General features: G+C 49.6%; 2 protein-coding genes across 2 annotated transcripts in view; one reads left to right on the plus strand and one right to left on the minus strand.

Moving 5' to 3' along the window:
- LOC308065351 (uncharacterized protein) overlaps positions 1-14,062 on the minus strand; it is a 46,870-nt gene extending 32,808 nt beyond the window's left edge. Inside the window, exon 1 of the mRNA XM_080391218.1 lies at positions 9,192-14,062. The gene's annotated coding sequence lies outside the window, so the exon portion shown is untranslated. The remainder of the gene's footprint in view (positions 1-9,191) is intronic.
- Positions 14,063-14,149: 87 nt separating this feature from the next.
- FSTL1 (follistatin like 1) overlaps positions 14,150-20,990 on the plus strand; it is a 53,803-nt gene continuing 46,962 nt past the window's right edge. The window contains exons 1-2 of the mRNA XM_080391219.1: positions 14,150-14,298; positions 14,371-14,430. Of these exons, the coding sequence (XP_080247345.1) occupies positions 14,296-14,298; positions 14,371-14,430 (63 nt within the window). The 5' untranslated portion in view covers positions 14,150-14,295. The remainder of the gene's footprint in view (positions 14,299-14,370; positions 14,431-20,990) is intronic.

Genomic DNA, 20,990 nt, shown 5'->3' on the forward strand with positions numbered 1-20,990 from the left:
CTATTGGAATGTTTTTTCTTTTGCAGAAAATGCTCCAAAAGGCTGTTATGGGGGAGAAGTAGCAGTTATTTTTCCAGATGGAGTCTGGTATGTTCCCAAAAAATGTCTGTCCCCTCCTCCTCTTCCTTTCCTTTGTCCCAGCCTTGGCCGAACTCTTTAGCCACAACTTTTTTCTCTCTCCTGCTGTACTCAGCCTTCCCAGCTCCAACCCACTTCCTTCTGCCTTTATTTTACTGAGATCAGCCTTGCCAGCAGTGTGGAAGGGGAAACAAATGGCTTTAACTTGTGTTTTCTACACTCCACAGGGCTGTAAAATGATGGGAAGCTTTGGTGCAACCTTACCTGTCTGTCAGGAAGGTCAGTTGATGTTAAGTACCTTCATTAGAAACACAAGACTTCAGCCACCAGGTTTCACAGCCTTTCCCATGTCCCATCAGGAGATGACCTGAGGATGTACATTTCTGCATAGATCATCTATTGCTTTTCCCAGGGATACAAGGCTTGTTGTCTTGAGAGGGCTTTGCTTTGTTATGTTTCCATGCACAAACACTAAAATGAGGCATTTCCACTACAGAGCAATATTTTGTTTGAGCAACCAAGGATAAGAAGGTACAATGGAGCTGTGTCTGAGAAGGAACTACAATGTCCGTATCTCCATGTCATCACACCAGGTGAAGGCCACTGAGATGGCCTTCACTATTCCAGCACGCTGGGCGGGTACGTGGGTACCAGCTCTGAGCTTCTTTGCTTTGGGTGAGGACAGCAGCATGAGTTTCTTCACAGGGTGGATGAGTTTGCCAGTTTGATTCCCAGCTAGAGGCAGGGAGCCTGTTATTTCTATGCTCTTCGGATGCCTTTGCCAGCTGCTCAAGAAGCTTGGAGAAGGAAAGGCATTTAGCTGCACTGCAGAACACCGTGGCAAGGACCAGAAGGGATTGTATTGGGGACAAGCCTCCTGGGCCCAAAATAGGGAGGAGGCAGGGACTGGGGGTGGCAAAGGGTGACCAGGGATGTGTAGGACAGGAACAGTAGGATATGAGCTACTGGGGGAGATCAGACTGGGGGTGGGGAGACACAGCCAGAAGCAGCTGAGGTGGAGGGGCTGTGGAAAGCCTGAAGAAAGAGACTGGGAAGGTTGGGTGACTGGACAAGGAGCTGCAGGACGGAGCCAGGGGCGGGAGATGGATGTTTGGGGGAATACCAGGGAGAAGAGGAAGGAGACTGAGCCTCAAAGCTGGAAGTAGGCAGGTGCGTTAGGGTTAGGTGGAGAAAGGAAGCAGGGGGCAGTTCTGAGGATTGGAGGCAGTGACCAGAGAGAAAATGGGACTGCGATGAGAAACCAGCCCTGGGTACAGGAAGGACCAGGGCAAGGCAGCAATGAAGGAATCAGACTGGGAAGCTAGGGCTGGGCCATGCTGTCACTGGGAATGCTGGGCAGCAGCCACCCATCTGCTGCCCACCAGCCTTGGTGGGACATGCTGTCAGCACACGGGCAGCATTCTCTCCTCCTGCTGCTCTGCGTACAGAGGCTGTCACTCCCTGTTGGTGAAGGCTCCAACCCCACTGCTGTTCTTAGTGGGTACCCATCTGGTACCACGGCTTGTGGGTTTGTTGTTTGTGCTGGTTTGGGGATTTTCTTATTGTTTTAGAAGACAGGACAGATGAGAATCTTGCCAAGTTGAAATGCTTTGAACCATCAGGACACGGAAGGTTATTTCAGATTGTCTGTTGCATTGCAGTGAAACCCCAAGTGACCCCCTCACATCCATTGCTCCTCAAGACCTCCACACATGGCCTCTACCAGCCTGTGTGCTGTCACCTCAGCTAGGACACCCTTGCTCCCCACGTGCTTTTCTCTTCCCTCTCCTTTTCTGTGGGCTGATGTCTGTCTCCTCTGGGTGACACACTCACCTTCTTCCCTGAGCAGGTACATCAGGAGACATCTGTGTGCGCTTGCTGTATGGTCTAACCACAGGCTGCTCCGGAGCCAACCAGTACCTGCAGTGATTGCAGTGTGCCCTCTGCTGTCTTGCTATCTGCCTAGTCCAGTGTTTCTGAGATTTACAGAAGCTGAGCCTCTGCCCAGGATCAAAAACATCTGTGAATACCCCCCGCTCTTGTTCCGCCTCACCAATGTGTTATCAGAGGTGTCCTCCCGAACTGAGGGAGCCATGGAAGGTGTTCTGCAAACGGCTTTGCCAGGGCTGTACCTCCAGGCTACGCCTGACAGAGCTCCCTGGATATCAGCGTGGCTCTCTTGCATGTGCGCTGTGCACCCCGAAAGGACAGCAAGACCCCAGCCTCAAACTTTTGTCCACAGAGTAGTGATTAAGACGTTGAAATGTAAGAAAACACTATTTCTATGAAAGAAAAAGATCCCGTGCAGGTAGGTCATGTGTGATCTCATTCTGTTAACTATCCTCGTACTTCACCAGGTATCACTCTCTCCCTGAAGGACAGATAAAACTTAATTCTTTCCTTTCCATGGATTTTACCAACTGTCCTATCTTCACACTCTCTGATGCATCCCTCCAGATCCGAATTCTCCCAGTTTACGTGCCTCAGTTCTGTCACCTTTTTTTACAAACATCAGTATTTCCTTCTGGTTTTCCCCCCTTTTCCCTATTCCCTCTTCTTGCTTCTAGATTGCAATAGCTGGTGTCTCTCCTTGGGCGTCTTGTATCTCTCCTCAAACATGTATGAACTGACAAATGATCTATCACCTTCTTACCAGAGTGTCTCATCTGTTCAGAACAGATTTCACTCGGGCAGTGTTTCTTGGCAGCCAAAGAAAAATCACCATTGCTTTGGGGAAAATGTCTGATCTTTGCAATGACCGAACAATGTAACTAGGTTGTTTTTAATTTTGTTTACCTTACCATTGCAGTACAATGTTTGCAAGAAATGAACAAGATATGATCCCCGAAGGGGAGAGAAAATCAGCTAGATGAAGCAGTATACCATTAGTCTTAGCTAAATTTGCCATTTCCTATCTTTGCTGTATCTGTGCTCAAAAAACAAAACCAAAACCAACCCCCCCAAAAAACAGAGGTCTTGAACTAACCTTATGCCTGGTCAGTGCAGGAGAATGGGAGCAGGAGGTGGCTTTGTGCAGCCAAATGCCTATTTATCCACTATTAACGAAAGAAATGCAAGTGAAGGGATTTGTAGAAAAGAATTAATGTAGTTAGTTATGCATTTTCAGTCAGCATTTTAGATTGTTTTTAGGTTTGCAGCAAGTTTACACTATTAATGCCTGAATACAAAAGTATATAATGACCATGGCTCCTAATTTGGAGCCATAGCCTAAATTCAAGCTAATTCTCAATGTCGAGTAGACTGTAGCACCAGAGTCTTTGGCAGTGACTTAGGTCATCTATGGCCAAGATCTATGCGGTTCCAGGAGGTTTCTCAGAGCAGACAACAGCTCCATTTTAGATCACTGATCTCCTACACATGGAGATCCCCACAGACACCAAAGAACCCCATGTCTGGGGACACAGGAAGGGGTAAGGGTAAGTTTAGGGATGGTGGGTGAACACTAAAGGCTTCACTGGGGCAGTGGTGTGACACTGCAACAGGTGCCCAGGGAGGTAATGAACTCCCCATCTGCAGAGACTGTCAAGACTTGGCTAGGCAGAGGCATGGTCAGCCAAACGCATGTTGGCGGTAGCCCTGCTTTAGGTCCAGGAGGCTGAACTACACGGCCACCAAGATCACTCCCGAGACAGCATTCCTGTGACTCTGCAGGACCACCCAAATACCCATGGAGCAGAGTGCTCAGACCACATCCCTTTCACTTTAAGTCAGTTCAGCTCTGCAAACAGCTGCCAAGGAAGTAGTTGCTCTCCATCTTTCACCATCTAACCAGGTGCATGGAGCATTTGTCTGGAGTTGGTGAGACTTTTGCTGAAATCACGGGGCTTGCAAGTGAGAATAAATCAAACTCATCAAGCCAGATGAAATGAGGTCTGGTCCAAAAGGTAGGGGTCATGAGCTCTGATCCTGGAAACCAGGCCTGCCTATGCCTTTTTCTTCCCAGAATAGCCTGATAAAATGCAAAATACAGCCCTGGGAATAGTATATCTCTGCCCAGAGTTCCCTTGTCCTAGGGCAGCCCTTGCTCATGGATCAACAGAACCCCAGTCCTTCCTGGTTAGGGTGCTGACAGAGGAGTCCTGGCAAATCTTCCTGCAGCAATATAAGATGTGGTTGTATGTTTTACATCTCTGCTGTAGCTTTATTTCAGTTCCTAGAGTTACGTTGGCTGGAAGGGGCCCTAAGTGTATGCTGTAGGGAACTTAAATTCATTTCTGGATAGTTCTCATCTAGCGGATTCTTAACTTTCTCACAAACACAAAATAAGGCATTGCAAACTTTCCTTCTCAGGGCAGAGATGAGATCATGTTTGAAGAAGCTTCAGCAGAAGACCCCAAGGATGTCAAAGTTATGTGAGGATGCAGAAAGGGGCTTCATGGGTTCTTCAGATGGGCCCTTCCAGCCGGATGACCTCCTCTGCAGCTGAGCTTGATGGGCTAGGGCGTGTGCAGAGCAGAGCCTGATGCCATTCCAGTGGCTGGTTTGTGTTTGCAGGAAGGGAGCTGCTCGGGTCTGTGCAGTAAGTGGGTGGTCCAGCTCCACATATGTGGTTCCCCCCCCCCCCCCCCCAGCAGAGGATGATGGTTTGAGAGGGAAGAAGAAGAATCCAAACAGAAAGCCTTACTTGAGTTTTCCTTCCTTTCCTCCACCCCCCCCTTTGGTAGTTTTCTACAGCAAGGGCAATTTGACCCCCAGACAGGGGTGTCTCACAAAATCTGAGTAGGTCTCAAGGGCACAACACAAAGGCCCTTTGTGCTGTACACTGCAGAGTTAATCATCAGTTGCAGTTGTCTACGACCACTCTCGACAGCCAATTCCACCCAGTGTGATTATACGTCATCGAAGTTAATTTACCAAGCTGTTCAAACGGCTGTACAGTACAGTGAGCATCCTCCCACCACTAGCATCTTTTTCAGCTGCTCCCCTGCTGAGGATGCTTCAGGCTGGGTGGTCCCACCAACACCCTGCAGCATTTTTCAGTCTTGTCAGCAGCCTGGAATAGGGTCCTTTCTTCTGAGCTCTTGGCTTCATTTCCCAGCCTAAGTTACAGGAGTCCTGTGGAAAACGATGTGGAGGACAAGAGGCAGCTCTGATAATGGGAAACGTCTGTGAGGGATTGGAACATTGGCTTGTAATCCCTGGACAAAACTGCCTCATTCAGAAAAAGGCGGGGAAAAAAGCGTGCAGAACAAAGATCTTATTTCACTTCATGAAATGAACACGTGATGTTTTCTCTGGAATGCCTCACTGACAAATGGGCCCAAATTTTTCCAGGGACCATGGCTTTTATTTAGGCGCAGACAAGGCCATAAATGGCTGAAAAGTATGTAAATTCACAGCTTATGTTAATTTGTCATTTCCAGGCTTGACACAAACTCAGAGCCAGGCCAATGCCAGGTTTGCATTTCCTGGGGAGTGGGATGGCGGGAGAGGCCTCTAACACCCCTGCCCCAGAGCTTCTGGCCAGATCTTGGTACATCATGCACAGCTTTGCATGGGGGCAGAGCTACAAGACACGGCTCCATCCAGACCTGCCTGTGTCACCTGCCTGCCGAGCTTCTCCCACCAAACTGGCACCCACAGGAGCCAGAACTGCCGAGCCAGATGTTTTGTGTGGAGCAGATCACCTCGTACCTTGCTACATGGAGATAGATGCAAGCTTGTGAAAGATACTGGAGGTTTGGGTTCAGTGGAGAGGTTTTATTCAACATTTTGGACTCTACCAGAGCTATGGCTAAATGGCTGCACCTCTTGCTGTGGGAACTCACGGGCACAGACATTTAAACACAGTCAAAGGTTCAGATCCAGCAGACTCCATTTCTAAAGGTGGGAGTGCCCTAGTTTTAAAGTCAATGTACTTGCGAGTGTTGGTTGCCCAGCTGGGATTTGAGGAGGAGGTGCCACACTTCCATCATGAATCTGTCCCCTCCCTCAGCCTCTCAGTGCCAGGCAGGCCCCTCCAAATCAGTGCTGTCCAGCTGGAACCTACCTGTCCCCCTTTCCAAGCCCTCTGATGGTGCTTTCATCCTTTCCTTTTGCTCATGGCTTGCTTTGCTCATCTCTTCCAGTCTGTTGTTCCGGCAGAGAGGTATCTCTCATCTCCTTCGCCTCACCATCTCATGTCATTCAGTGGTCTCTGCAGCACTGCACTGGCCCAGAGATAGTGAGTACTTGCCCACCCTGCCCTTCCAGTTTCCATTCTCCAGGGACAACTTGTCCAGTTTGCAATCACAGATTCTTATGCACTTTGTCACTAACATTTCCAATCCTAAATCTTTCTTCTCCCACACAGGTTGAAAGCGATTACTTTTTCCTTTGGATTGGCTTTGTTTACAGCTCTTTATCCTCTTCTCACATGTCAAAGGTCTGGCATAAATCCTGACCCACGGGGGCAGCTTGGCTGCAGCAATTAAACGCCAAAATACTCAAATATGAGTGTCTTAAGGACAGACACTTTCTCCACACTTACAACCTAATGGGACAGCCTGATTTGCAGGTGCTCGGCACCTGCGCTTGCTAGCCTCTGCGGTGGAGCTGAGGGTGCTTAGCACCTCCTACACAATGATAGCTCTGGTTGAAGACAAGCATTGCACCTCTGCATGGACGAAAACTAAACCCCCTTGATTTCCACTGCCTAGCCCAGGGCTGGGAGGGGAATAATGATTTCATAGCATTGCTAAGCAATGACAAGAGCTAGTCTCTAGGGTGAGCTGTGTTTACTAACACATTGCACATTTTCTTGCTTAACAGAGCAGTTTCTCATTTTACAAGAGTTCCTGAGTTAAAGTTTGTGTCCTAGATCAGCTGTCCAAACTTACATTGCCAACTCCCGAGATTTCTCATATAGGCCACCAGAACAGCTATCCCAAATTTGTGTACTGAACATTGCAACAGTCTACAGTTAAAGAAGGCTGTGTGGACCTCTCCTTCTGGTCTCACAGACTTCTGGTGACTCACAGAGCTGCTGTTCCACACCCAGCCCCCATTGATCCAGGCACTACTCACACAGCTCAAATAAATTTTGAGCAGCAAAATTCCTGAACGCCTTCTAGCAAGCATCCCAGGCTCTGCCAAGGGCTGGGACAAATAGCTAAGTGTGTTTGAGCACATTCCATGCTAGTGGGTTGCCCATCCTTGGAGGATGAGAAATAGCTAGCAAAATTATTCAGTGTGAGTAGGAGAAGCCAGGAACTTGTGTCCTCTGAACCGTACACCTGACCTGCACAGTCCATGAGAGGTTTTTGTATATGTACAATGTAAGGGTAAGGAGTAGGTGGCTACAGAGTGCAAGTTCGAGATGCATTCTGACAGTCCTGTAACAGTACTGAGAGCCAGGATCTGCTGGGGGGTTCAAATGCTGCAAGGAGGGGAGAAGGGCATTGCTGAGAGAGCGTGGGAAGGGGGATAATCAACACATCCCCTCCAAATGCCCTCTGGCTCTTCTGGCATTTGGCTCTCTGACTTGGTAGTAAAAGCTGTGGGTCCTACAGCCAAGCCACAAGTGATGACCCTTGGTTGGTGAAGAGAGAGTGCCTGCTTCTTTACAGCAGGATGGCAGGTGTTAACATGCCTCTGGAAAATTTTGCTGGGTGTTTCATTCGAACGTTAACCTTGCCCCTGTGTGACGGCAGCGACTGAGGTAAGACAAGTGAGTGGCATGTGGAACACTTGTGTTTTGTTGCGATGTAATTCATAGGTTATAATGGCCTGTGCCTGAGCTCAAGACATCCTGGGTTGATTTCCTGCTACATTCAGGAGCACAAACCCCCTACTGTTTCAGCTGATGGAGAAAGTGCTCATAATTGTGTGAATCAGGATTTGTTGGTGGGGCATAACTGCCTGTTCCACAGCAACAGCCTGTTGGGGTGCTCGGGCTTATTGCATGGAACATGGCAGAGCCAAGCAGACCTTTGTAGCTCAGCGATGCAGAAAGACAAAGCAGATGAAATTTCATGTAGCCACAGAAGAGTCCTGGGTTTGACTCTGTGCTCCGCCAAAAACGACCTTAGCAACTTCTCAGTGAATGTGTCTGCAAAATAAGGGAGATAATGGGCAAGGAAGTGGAAAGCAGTGATGATTGTTTCCTCACTTCTGGAGAATAATGTCATATTTAACAGTCTGCACTGTGAAGTGCATGTGACGTTAGCAGGTGTGGAGGCAAGCTGGGGCTCTGCCTTGAAGTGTATCTCCATGGCAGTATGGACCTGCAAGCTGGTTTGTGATGTAGCTTTACACAGTAGGAAATCCATCTTATGAATTGTACAGGCCCATTCATCTGCCTGTATGATGGACATCAAACCTTACCTTGATGCCAGTCCTAAGGCTTATTTTGCTTGACTCCTGCAGTCGCCTGCTGCATTACCAGACCTCTCTGAGGGGCTTTCTGGGGTCAGACTCCAATCCAAGAAGTTGTGGCAGCAACACGTAGGCTAGGACCCCACAAAATAACTGTGGGTACAGATGTCTTGCTAATGAAATTTGGAATAAGGTTCTTGCTTTTCTAAGCAGATAAGCCACATCTCCTCTACACCAGAGTGGATGGGCTGGGCAGTCTCTATGATCCAATCTCTGTGACCAACGAGCATCTACGGAATGGTGGAGGCACACATCTGGCAGCTGGGGCAGCTCTTATTCCACCTGGGGGTGAAGGGTGGCTTCCAGGGGCCATGGGTCTGCCTGGGAACTCTGTTTCCTTCATGCCAGCTACTGCTCCAGCTGTGTGAGCCACGTTCATGGTGGGTAAGGAATCACAGCAATGCTGACAGGACCTTGTCTCCAGAGGACAGCCAATGGATTTGTCAGCTCCGACCTTTTGGCCATGGGCTAGTAGCATCCTAAGGGGTCAGTACCAGTCTGCTGGCTGGGCAAGAGTTCTTTTGTGAGAGTGCTTGTAGTTTGAAGGCAGCAGCAAACTTATAGGACAGAACAAGTTCATTGGATAATCCAGGTTTGGAAGGGATCTCAGAAGTCTCTAGTCTATCCTCCTGCTCCAAACAGGGTCATTTCTCCAGGCTGAACAAGCCCTGTGCCCTCAGCCTCTTTACAAAGGGCACATGCAATAGCAGAGTCAAAATCAGGAGTATTTCACTTACCTGTGCCGCATCACGGCCTGGCGGTGGCTGGAGTGAACTCACACAAGGAACATGCTGAGGCAGAAGCATGTTATGCTGTTCAGGATGGAGGGAGTGTTTCCACACTGAGGTTTTGAGACAGATTTTCCTTTCTCGCACTATGACTTGGACGAAGCGTAGTTTGAGTCTATGAGTCACAGTGAATGTCGAGTTACCCTTGGCCAGGCTGTGGCAAATGCAGAGTGGATATGGTTACACAGGCTGGACGTGGGTGCAGTTCTGGGCCCATTCCTGGTGGGCACGGCTTGCCTGGGCTATTGCACCTGGCTGCTGGGGCTGGATGAAGTCTGTGAGGAAAAGACACCTTGGGAGCTTGTCTTAGGTTAGAAAACCTCACCTTGAATAAAGGATACCGGGGGTAAAGTTTAAGGGCCAGGCTGTCAAAGGTATTTAGACATTTTACTGCTGTAGCTAATGGAATATTCAAAAGCCCATCAAATGCATTAACCATTAAAGAATGCATTTTACACAAATCACATAGCCTGCTAGTGCCAGTGCCAGACTTGTGTGCCCTTTGGTTAGCAATATCCTCAGTAAAACCTGCAAAATAAAGACTTTGGATGGAGGTGGGGGGGTAGGGGTGGGGGTGGGCATGGGGAGGGGGAAGGTGCAGCACTTTACTACATTGGGTCTGAAACAGACCTTTAAGCCATCACGATTAGTGTGGGGCAGGAGCAAGGAATGGGGAAACCACAGTGAGAAAGAAAATTAAAAAATCTGAGAAAACAAAGCAAAAAGCAGAGCTAGAAGAACAGAAAAAACCAGCAGTATTTAACAAAGTGCAGGCTGGAAGGTGACCAAACTACAGGAGAGTAAAATGGACGTAAGAAATAACTGCACTGTAAAAAAAGGAGATTTAACATATCTGTGTGTCATGTATATCCTCACATCATGGTTAACCACACTTACTTCTTACCTGAGTTTGAATTTTGGCCGGAAAAGTATCTTCCTGAGTCACGCTCCCTGAACCAGAGAAGGCTTAGACCTGAGTTAGCTCACCCAGCTGTGCACAGACGCTAGAGGCCCATCCTATTTCAACTTAAAGAGTTTGGGTGGTGTGCTGCAGCTCAGAAGCTGGGATAACGAGAGTCATCCAGCAGTTTCCCAGAATTCAGGAATTCTGGGAATTAGGAAGCTGCCTCCTTAATTCTGCACCGTTCCGTCCTGCTGACCCACTGCTCCCCGCTCACAGGCTGAGAGCAAGGTGCTGGTAAAGCTCCTCGGGGGGGGTCAGGACACGGCACCCTCTTGGGGGTGCTGTAAGTCAGCACTGCCACGGCAGGGGATGCCTGGAGAAGGCTGCTACAGGCCTGAGTTCTCACCCAAGGTGGTGAGATGTCCACATGATCCATGTGTGACAGCCTGGGGGACTGTCACGCCAACCTTGTGGTCACCCTCACATTCATTCGGGTCTGACGCCCGCACCTTTGTGGGTGTAACCCCACTCTAGGCTTCCCTCTCATGTCTTGCAGTCCTGGCCTGTTCCTGCTGGGAAAGCCCAGGTGTCCCTCAGCCTTTCCTCTGGTGCTGGTGCAGACCTCTACTCTGGTCCGTGAGGAGTCACTGCTCACGTAGCTCAAGATGATGTAGAAGTCTCCTGTCTCACACAAGCTAAGCCTTCTTAGCTACAACCTTAAGGCATTTCCTATTCAAAAAATAACACCCAGCTTCCTAATTCCACCAAATAATGTCGCTGCAAATTTCCTGTTCTTCAGTGGGATGGATTATTGCCCCATCATGAAGGCCACTTGCCAAACAACTTGGTTTCTTGAATTGTCACCTAAAATGCAGCGCAGGCAGGGCAGTCACTGGCTTCGGCACAATGCTGCAAGCACAACGCCATCCCTTAGGGTTGATGTTTCGTATGGCAGGGGTGAAGGAGGAGACGTGAGGGATGTGGGACGTGGAGATGTGGGAGTGAGGTAATGTGGAGAGGGTGATATCATGGTGTAGCCACAAGGGCTGGGTGAGAGCTTTAGAAGTAATGTATTGACACGTGTTTAGCCTCGTTTCCCTGGGAAATGAGGCTTACACAATCACCTTGGGTGTATATGTGTGCACATGCTGTAATAAGGGGGAGGCTGCGGCTTCAGAGTAAACCTCATGAGACACCAGAGTCCAGGGGAGGGATGCTGACAGCGTCCCAAGAATGGAGAAAGCTTCAGCTGCAGCCTGCACTTTATTAAATACAGGAGAATGTATCCACCCATGAGATACACACTTGCATGAGTCCAGACTTCTGCTTCTCAGGCAACAGCTTGTTACTGAATTTCAGTTGCATGGCCACTTGGGCGTATGTGTATGTTATCTCAAAATTTGCGATCCTGTATGTACAACAAAATGTTTGTTATAGAAGTACCAGTGACTGGAAAGTAAGTGTCAGCAGAAATGAAATACTGATGCATGTAATAGAATAACATCTCCTCTGTACAGCAATGATTCCCAATTTCTTTGGCCCACCAGAGCATTGCAACCTTCAAAATTCCAAGCAGGCGTCGTTCACCATTATAATGAAGCTTTTAGCTGAAAGCTTTTTTATGATACTACGTTGGTTGTGTAGCCAGCAATGATAAATTACCACATCCATTATAGCCACAGCTTGAAGCCACAACTGTAAATGCGCTTGTTTCCCCTTGTTCTAGTGCTTCTGATTCAAGCTCCCTGTTATAGGTCCATCACGAAAGAGCAAAGATTCCCGGCAGATTTACTTCTTATGCATTCAGGCAGTATAAACTGCTCCTTTGCAGTTTACAGTTTTAAATGGTGAAGGTTTGGAATACAAGTGAATGGTTTGTCAGGTGTTGTGTATTTGGTTATAAAATGTGTGCCTTTGTACACAGCGTTAAGGCTCTGGTGTCTGTGCCAAGATTGTTTTGCGCTGCCTGTGACGGAAGAGAGAAGACACCTTTTCCCTGCCTCAGTACATTTCCTGACATGGCAGACACCCACGCTCCACAAACAACTCTGGCTCTATCACTGTCATCTTTCCAGCAAAGGGCTAAGGACTGTTCTCAGGCCTCATCTCGCACAAAAGTTTTATCTGATTTAAGGGGGCGGCTGTACAAACGCCTCTCTCCCCTCACGGGTGCCTGTCCTCCTGTGGTAACGCTCTCTGATGCTTGCATGAGATGCTTTTTGGTTTTCACCTCTAACCATTTCCACATGATAAAAACTAACTTGAAGAAAAAAGCTTGTGTACCTAAACGCCAACGCAGAATGGATGATTTAATCCTTTACCTTGTGTTTCGAATTCAGTCCTTTGAGTACACAGAAACAAAAACCCGTGCTCCTGGTGTCCTATATAAGCCAGTGCCGTAGGTAATCACACTTATATGAGGTGACTGCCCATGGTACCAGGGAGGGAACGCAGGAGCTGGGAGACCCCTACTAGTGCTCAGTTCCCGAGTGGTATGAGTCACTTTTACCCTCTGGAAATAGAGAGCCTCCTGTGCAGCATCACTTGCACAGAGCCAGGTGTCAAGAGGCGAGAAATCGATGAATCTTTTAAAACGTATTTATCATTTGCCACTTGTTAGTTTCTTATCGTGGCACTAGCATCGGGGTGACTCAGGGTGAACCTGATCCTACCGTGCTTCTGCAAACTAGAGGCCAGCTGAGTTCAGCCATAGCTCTGCCTGTGCTGTGTCATGAGGCAAGGCAATCAATGACTCCAAAACAAAGAGGTGCACTGTGAAAGGTGAGTTTAAAAAAAAAAAAAAGACAATGAAAACCACATCGGTTGGCATCAGCAGTGAAATAATTAGACTTCTTTTCAGGATAGATTTATAGGCTAGTACCACGTACAGACAGCAGCAGAACTTGCTGGGGAGGATGCTTTATAAATGCAAAATTAGTAACAGTAGTCCTAAAAAGAGAGTGAGGAAGTGAAGCCTGAGGAAGCACAGGAAAGTGGCACAGCTGCCACAGACAGACCAGATGTGGGCTGATCTAGGGTAACCCTTCCCCAGAGTTTCCTCCTTCCAGCGGGATGCTGGAATGATCTTTGGTCTCGGTGAACGATGAGGGGACACACGCCAGCATCTCCCATGGTGCCTGCCTGTGTTGTGGGCATAGAATAAAGCAGGGCAAGAAGATAAAGACGGCTTATGGGCATGCTTGGTTACGGGGCAAGATGGGATTTCAAAGCCAGCGGTGTCATTTTTAGTTACAACCAACCTCAAAACTTGAGCACAAGCCCTTGACAAGTGGTGCCATGGCGTTGCTTGCTGTAACAAAGATTTCTGTACGTGCCCAGAGCAATCAGCCCCTCTTGCGCTGTCGGGTCCTGCCTTCCAGCTGGCGGAGGCTTCCGAAATTCGGAGATGAAGAGATTTTTATACACAAATGAGCACCACCAGGCATGTTGGGCAGGATTTTGTCCCTCTGTGCCTCGCACGACACCCCAGTGGGGTGCTGGGCTCAGCCAGTGCCATCCAGGCCCTAACACCCGTGGCCTTCAGCCCTCCTTTCCAAACCTCCCTCCACCTGTCAGCAACGGCACCTGCAGCCGCGGGCGGGACCTCAGCGCGGCCTCAGGGCTGGCGCAGGGGCACGGTTTGTACGGCTCCTCCCGCACGGAGAAGCCACCCCGTGCCTCAGTTTCCCCCGTTTTGCGACAGCGCGGGGGGCGGCTGCGACCCCCCTGAGGGGCGCGCTGTGGCTGCGCCTGGCCAGGCTGTCCCCGCCGCTCAGGGCCCCCCACGGGCAGCGAAGCTGCGAGGCCGGGCGCTGCGGGCCGGCACCCCCCTCCCCAGCCCCACGCTGGGCCGGGGTCCCGAGCCCCTCGGCAGCCCCCTGGCCGCCCCTCGCCCTCCGGAGCCGGGGCGCTGCCCCGCGGGGCGCTGACGGGCCCGGCCGCGGGAGCGGCCGCGGGGCGGGGGCCGCCCCCTCACGGCGGGCCGGGGCGGAGCCGGCCCCGAGGCGGGGGTCGGGCCGGGGGTGGAGCCGTGGGCTGGCGGGCCGGGGTGCGGGGGAGCCCTCCCCTTCCCTTCCCGAGCGAGCCGGAGCCGGGGAAGGAGCCTCCTCCTCACCTCCTGCCCCGCCGGTGCCGCCAGCCGCCCGCAGCATGGTGAGCAGCGGGGCCGCCCGGCGGGAAGTTTGGCGGCGCTGGCCCCGCGCTCACCGCCCCCCTCTCTTGCAGATCTGGAAAACTCTGCCGCTGCTCTGCGCCCTCATGGCCGTCGCCCGCCTGCGAGCTGAGGTAAGCGCGGGGCCCCTCGCGGCGGGCCGGGGAGGGGGGCGGCGGGGGGGGGACCCGGGGGGGTTGGGGGGGTCTCCGGGGTTTTTTCGCCGCGGGCCGGGGGGGGCTGCTGGGGCCGCGGAAGGTGGCACCGGGGCGAGGAGGGAAGTTGCGGGGCCGCCGGGCCCCCCCGGGGGTGAGGGGGCTGCGGCCGGGCCGGGCCCCCCAGCCTGCCGCAGGCGGGGCCCCCCGGGAGCCCCCTTCCCTCCCTCCCATCTTTCCTCCTCTCCCCCTTTTCTTTCCTTCCTTTCTTTTATTGCAATGACATTGAAAACCACCAAAAGCCCCCAACTCGCAACCCCCCAGCTCTGTTGACAGAAAACAAACGGTGCCTGAATTCCCGGGTTGCGGCGGCCTCCGTAAAAGTGAGGTCAGAAACAAAATATTTGATAATTACGGCAGGGGAAATGTGGAAGTGATTTGAGGAAAATGAACTCAAGCTGGGCTGGGGAGGGAGGCCGAGCCGCTTTTGGAGGGAAGCGGGTCCCGCTCGGGGGGCAGCTCGTCCTCCCCGCCTGCGTTTTTTCTCCCCACATATTTCTCCCAGATGGAGAGACCCACCCTAGAGCATCACAGTTTGGCTCTGCACAAAAAAAAAAAAAAAGAAAAAAAGAAAAAAAAAAGCATAAACACACCAGACTTCCTACACATGTTCCCTCTTTCTGCCTCCCACCCGTGGATGGTGCTGCCCGCGTTATGGCACGAGGGGACGGGGTGAAGCCCAACACTGGGGCTCCGGCCCCCTCAGCAAAGCTCTTCGGCGAGGGACGAGCGGTGCGAACGCTGGGGCACGTGAGGAGCAGAGGGGAGACAGGGCAGTTGCAAGCAGACACTGTCAAGCTGTATCTCTGGTCGCGGCTCTTGTGAAAACCCAGGGGAGCAGGACTGAGCTGTAGCACGGGCTAACATTTCACATCTGCCCGTACATGATAATATTGTAATACACTTTCTTCCCGAGGCGTGACATACTCATGTAGTCAGCACTTCCACGCATCCTCTCCAGCGCTGTCCTGAAAAAGCCGGATTGGTTTTATTCACTTTCTTAGGAACCCTAAATAAACCTTTACTGGTTCTGGTCAATCTACAGCAAAACCTCTGTGGGAAGGAAGTGCACAGCAGCGCATCCAGAAGATGAATGATAGTAACAGCTAAATAGCGGTGGCATTGGTCTGAGAAAAGCCTCTTGGAGTCAGTAGACCGGAGAAATATAGCCAAGATGTGTTTGGTCCTTGATTTCCGATTTCACTGGCGCTGCTAGCGTTATGGTAATGGTCACAGTGCTAAATCCTGCTTTTTGCCTAATGTACCCTCATCAGAGTACCTGGATGGCTTCCCAAGTCTAAGTACTGTCGTGTCTCTGTGCCTCATCTGCAAACTGAAAGAAAAATGTGCAGCTATGATGTTCAAAAATTGCTTTTAAAGACCGGTTCATGCTTGAATGGATAAATGAATGATTTGACTCTTTTCAGGTATAATGGTCCAGGTGTCAAACCAGTGAATGTTTTGGTTCAGTTCCAGTCTAAGTTCAGCAAAACTTGAGAGTGATGACTGAGGTTTCAGTCTGGTTTCAGGGAAAATTGACACCTCGGACAACTCTTGTTTTGGGGTTCAGTTTGATTCCTTATTGCTGGTAGCTGCCGAGTGGTGAACATCAGTTCGTCACAGGTAGTGTCCCACCCTCTGGGGTATCTAGACCTCCTTGTTTTCTGGGGAGTGGACTGTGCCTGAAGGCAAGCTGCTTGCAATTCGGAGACGGCTTTGATGTTGTTTCCTTCTAAATGTTTCTTATTACCACTCTGCGGCATCACTGCCATTTAGTAAGATCAGCATGGCATTTTCCCGTGCACTTTCCCCTCTTCCAGATTTTGGAAGTGATAACCTCTCATATTTCTTCTGTTTCTGCTGCAGTTTGCACTCTGTGCCTTTCAGTATGTTCAGAATATTAACACTGAGCCTTAAGCTTCTAATCCTTTTGTCGGCAAAACTGTATCTGAACTGTACTAGGTTTTTTGTACAACACTCGTTTCTACGACATTGTTAGGTGCATAATTAGAGTCTTTAAAGAAAGAAAGAAAGAAATTGCTTCAGTAAATGTTCCTGGCATGACTTTGTGCAGACTGGAAAATCTGAGACGTGCCAAAACTTGGGAGCTTTTCTTGGCCCGGTTCAGTAATAGTCACAAGAGCAATAGACGGTGAACTGTACTCCTCGGATGGAAGCCAGCCACCAGCTTCAGACAGCCCTTTTTATCTCTTTCTTCCTGGGTCAGACTCTCGGTGAGACGGCCGTTCACTCGTATTACCAGGGATGCAACAGAGCTGAAGTTGCTTGTGTTCTCAGCTGGGGCTTTCCAAAGCAGATGGAGTGATTTTTGGGAAGCATCCATCGTGATAGAGGAAAAGGGAGAGGCTCAAAATGTCTGATGAATGTATTAAAAGTTAATCAGTTGTTCACATCCTGCTGGAGTAAGTCACCTAGTTAACACTGGAGAGGAGTCCAGTCGCTGTTTGACTGTGTCTGTGAGGTCTGAGGGGTGGCGTGTGGGAGCACTTCCACTGGTGTTACTGCTGTAATCACCACTACATGTCCCACCAGGATGCTAACTTCAAAATAAGAGTAAAGGTTTTTCTTTTTTCATTTTGGGTTTAAACCTGATTCAGAATCATTAGGAAAGTTGTTTTCACCGGAAATTTTAGATGTGAGCAAAGAGGCTTATACCAGCGTGAATGTATTGGTGTGGGCTGTGGACAGAAGCCCTTTCCTGAATCCAGACTTGCCAAGAGGCGAGGTCGCTGCCCTGGCCCACCCTCTGCTCCTTGCCAGTTTTCTGGCTGTTCAGGTTAATCTCTGGGACCTGTAGCTGTTCTCCTGAACTATCCTTAACCCATTTCTGGCCAAATGACCCAGCCTTTGGAAAGAGCTATGTAAACAGTTTAATCTGACTTTGTCTCGTTTGGGCTAAAAAGGGCTAGAGGAGGAGGACTAGAGGCTCTCCTCTTGCAAAGAAATCTACTGACGGATCTGAGGGGGCTATAACCCCCAGGGCAACACAGCGATGACAAGCAACTGGAGGCAGATTTATAACCTTTTCTAATAGCACAGCATCTGCTGTAACCCTGGGATTAATTTTTTTCACCCCACCTCCTTTTCCCTCAGTTTAGTGTTTCTGTGTGAAAAGCCGAAAAGAATGTTACGGGGAAAAGACAAAGGTTTTGGCTAAGGTCTTGTTTGCTTAACTCACCTGAGCGCTTCCTCGCAATCAGATTTGACTGCTTTTGCATGTAGGGAGGGCAACACTTGATGCTACCAAGACCTGTGTCTTTTTTTGCCAGCGGAGTGCTTTTGCGACCCGGGGGAGCTGGAGCTGGGAGTTCAGCTGGGCTTCCTAAAGCCTGGTGTACTTCCTCCCATCGGCCTGTTCACAGTCTGGCCAGCATCATCAGCTTGCTTTGCTTAAACTTTTCCCACATTTTTGCAATGGTGAAAACTAAAGACTGCTGTCTTATTAAATGAAACTGAATAAGTTAAAGTTGAAATCCTGATGTAATTACATGGCTGTATTTGGCCCTGAAGCCATCATTTGAAGAAGGCTCCATTTGCCTTTGAAATTTAGTGATAAAGACTTTGTGGATAGTTCAGTCCTTCCCTCGCTGATATTTCATCCGTGGCAGTTCAAGGAAAGACGCTGTGGTGCCAATCATGTGGGTAACTCAGGCTGGTTTTAATATGCACTGGCTTTGTGCAATAAAACCCAGTGGTTGTGTGTAACCCACTAACGTAATAAAACTGGCTTCCCAGTTCTAGCAGGCACATCTTCAGTGGAAGGAAAAATTGCATCCATTTTTCTCCTTGAGCTGGTTTTGGAGTGATAGGCATCTTCCTCCTTGAAATCCTGCCCTTGAGTGCTAGACCAGGCATTGTTGGAGTCGCATCTCAAGGTGATAAGCGTGTTTTAAATGGGGAGGCAGTGAAAAAGTGATGCTACCCTGGGCGCACAGCCTATTTTTTAAGGTGCATGCTGTGTTGTCGAGCAGCTGCTGTGCTGCAGATTGTCCCAGGGATCAGTCTGAGAGTCCAACCGAGTCGTTCTGTTTGAGGCACCTCGTGTTGTGCCGAAGCTGCTCGCCAAATGCTCCGTGTATGAGTGTTTAAACAACCTCCCCGGCTGTTTTGAAGGGACTGTAACCTCCAAGCAGCAGCACGCATGGCACAAGCTCGGAAGCAGCAGCAGTGTCGTGTAGCACATACATGTGCGTGGCACCCTGATGCTGCTTCTCAGATGGAGCTGCTGTCAGATCCGAGCTGCTTTGTGCAAACGCGCTGTAGCTGTGTGAATGGCTTTATCTGCCAGAGTGCAAATTGCTTGCTGGTAATTAACAGGGGGCTGCTGCTGGGGACTGCCTGGGAGGCAGCTCTGCTCCCAGTGCAGGGGGAAGGGACTGCCTGAGTCTCCTGTTGGATTTTCCAGCTGCTGTTATTGGTACAGCTGCTTACCCATCAGGAGGCACCGGGGCATCTTTGATCTTTCTTGTGTGGTGTTACATGAGCTGGGGAATGTTTCTCTTTGTACAGAAGAGAGTTTGTCACAAATCTCAGCCAGATGTGTCTTTCTGGGTTTATGAGACTCCCATTACCCAGGCTGTTTCTGCCACATATCCTGTGAGCTAGATGAGATTGGTTCCCAGAAATACTTTATTTAGCTGGGTTGCGTCTATCTTTGCAGGGGGGCTGGCTTCTGCTGTACTAAGTTATCTAAGCTAATCTGTGAGTAACCAGCACTACTTCAGAGAGATTTATCCTTCATAGCATTGTCTCCAAGTTTAGCAAAAGAAAAGAGCAGACTGCTGCTAGGCTGTGAAGCATGCTTCCTTCCAGAGCTGCGTCTGGGTGGCAGGCATGGGATTATACACATCTCGCCTTTCCCAGAGGTTGTAGGTTTTGCCACAGCTAGTGTACAAAGTTAGATGAGAGCTAGTTAGAGCAGAGACTTCCTTGCCTTTGGCTGTGGGGCTCTGATTTGAATTCCTAGGCATTGCAGCAGTAAATAAACAAATGGCAGATAAGCAGGCCTGGAGGCTTTGGTGGCGTTCTGTAGCTGTAGCACTAGTAATGACTGCGTGGCATTTTCATGCATGCTTTCAAGTGTGCTCCAAGTGTGACCATGTTCTTCCTCTGCTGTATGAACCAGCTACCCAGAAGTGAAGTTCATGTAAGTTCCTGTGAGATCTTACTACCTGCTCTATGCCTCGGCTCTCTCACTTACTACACTGTGTACCTCTTGGTTTTGACGTTGGACCTGTGGCTGCTTGGGGCAGCAGATTAGATGTAGGCTGCCTGTGGGAGGTGATGAAGAAGATCAAGCTCATGCTCCAGTCTGCATATGTGGAATTTCTTGAGACATCCACACCTAGTTTGGAGTGCCTCAAGGGGTTCATAACCTGGAAACAGTTTGAAGGCTCCTCTTGGACCAATTTGGAAAGAACAAGGAGCTTGGGGTGGATGATTGGGGAGGGATTTGGTATCTCATTAGCTCAGCTGTAGGTGGATCCCACATTTCCACTGTTTGACAGCTAAGCAAATATTTTGGCAGAAGAAACTAAACACTGCTTGAAGACTGGAATCTGGTTTTTGTCTCACTGGGTGGAGGGTGCCAGTTCTCCTGTGCTTCTGAGGAAAATACCCAACGCACCAGGAAAACAGGAGGCTGAGAGGAAAGACTTGTTGGAACCCATCCCATTCACCTCTGTGTGGGCATTGCAGGATGGCTCTTTATATGGCGTTTCCCTTGGCTGTACCCTGTCAACTGCTGTTCCAGAGAGGAACATCTAACTACTTTCTCTAAATACTGTAACGCTAGGTAATGGACCCCATAGTAATCAGCTCTTCTTGTTCGTTCTTTATCCTTCTCTCATTTCATTCTGCAGCTCTGTTACAAAGGAGTAAAGCTGTAAGCTTTAGAATTTGGGTTTTGTTTTTTTTCTCTTGATTGTATCTCTAGAGGGTTTTGCAATGCAAAGAGCAACAAACCAGCTTGAAGGAACAATGGAGTGAAACAGATAAAAACACCAAGGCAAAGCAGCTGGCTTTCATTGGTAGGAGGAGAGGGTTTGCACCCCTTATGCTCCAAGCATGGAAGGACCAGTTGGACTGCTATTTGTCACCCACTGCTGGTTGTCCCTAGCCAGTACGTGTTCTTCCTGATCCCATCCCAGCTCCTTGCTCAGAGTCCTGAGATGGGATCCAGGGGGCTTTGGGAATACGGATGCTGGTGGAGCTTTCTATGCTTACCTTTTTCCCCCACAATGAAAGTTTTCAAGAAATAGTAATAGCTTCAAAGATAATCTATAGCCAGAAACAACTTCTTTGTTTCTTTATCTGTGAGGAGAGCTAGGGAGGTAGTGGAATTACGTGCTGCAGCAGTACCTGTGGCAGGAGCAATACTCAAGCCTGAAACAGTCTTCTGAAGTCTTCCAGGTTGGGAGAGGGGAGAAGAGGATGTTAAAATCTTGAGTAAGAGGGAA

Source organism: Falco punctatus (assembly GCF_963210335.1).
Source record: "Falco punctatus genome assembly, chromosome: 6".
Taxonomy (NCBI): domain Eukaryota; kingdom Metazoa; phylum Chordata; class Aves; order Falconiformes; family Falconidae; genus Falco; species Falco punctatus.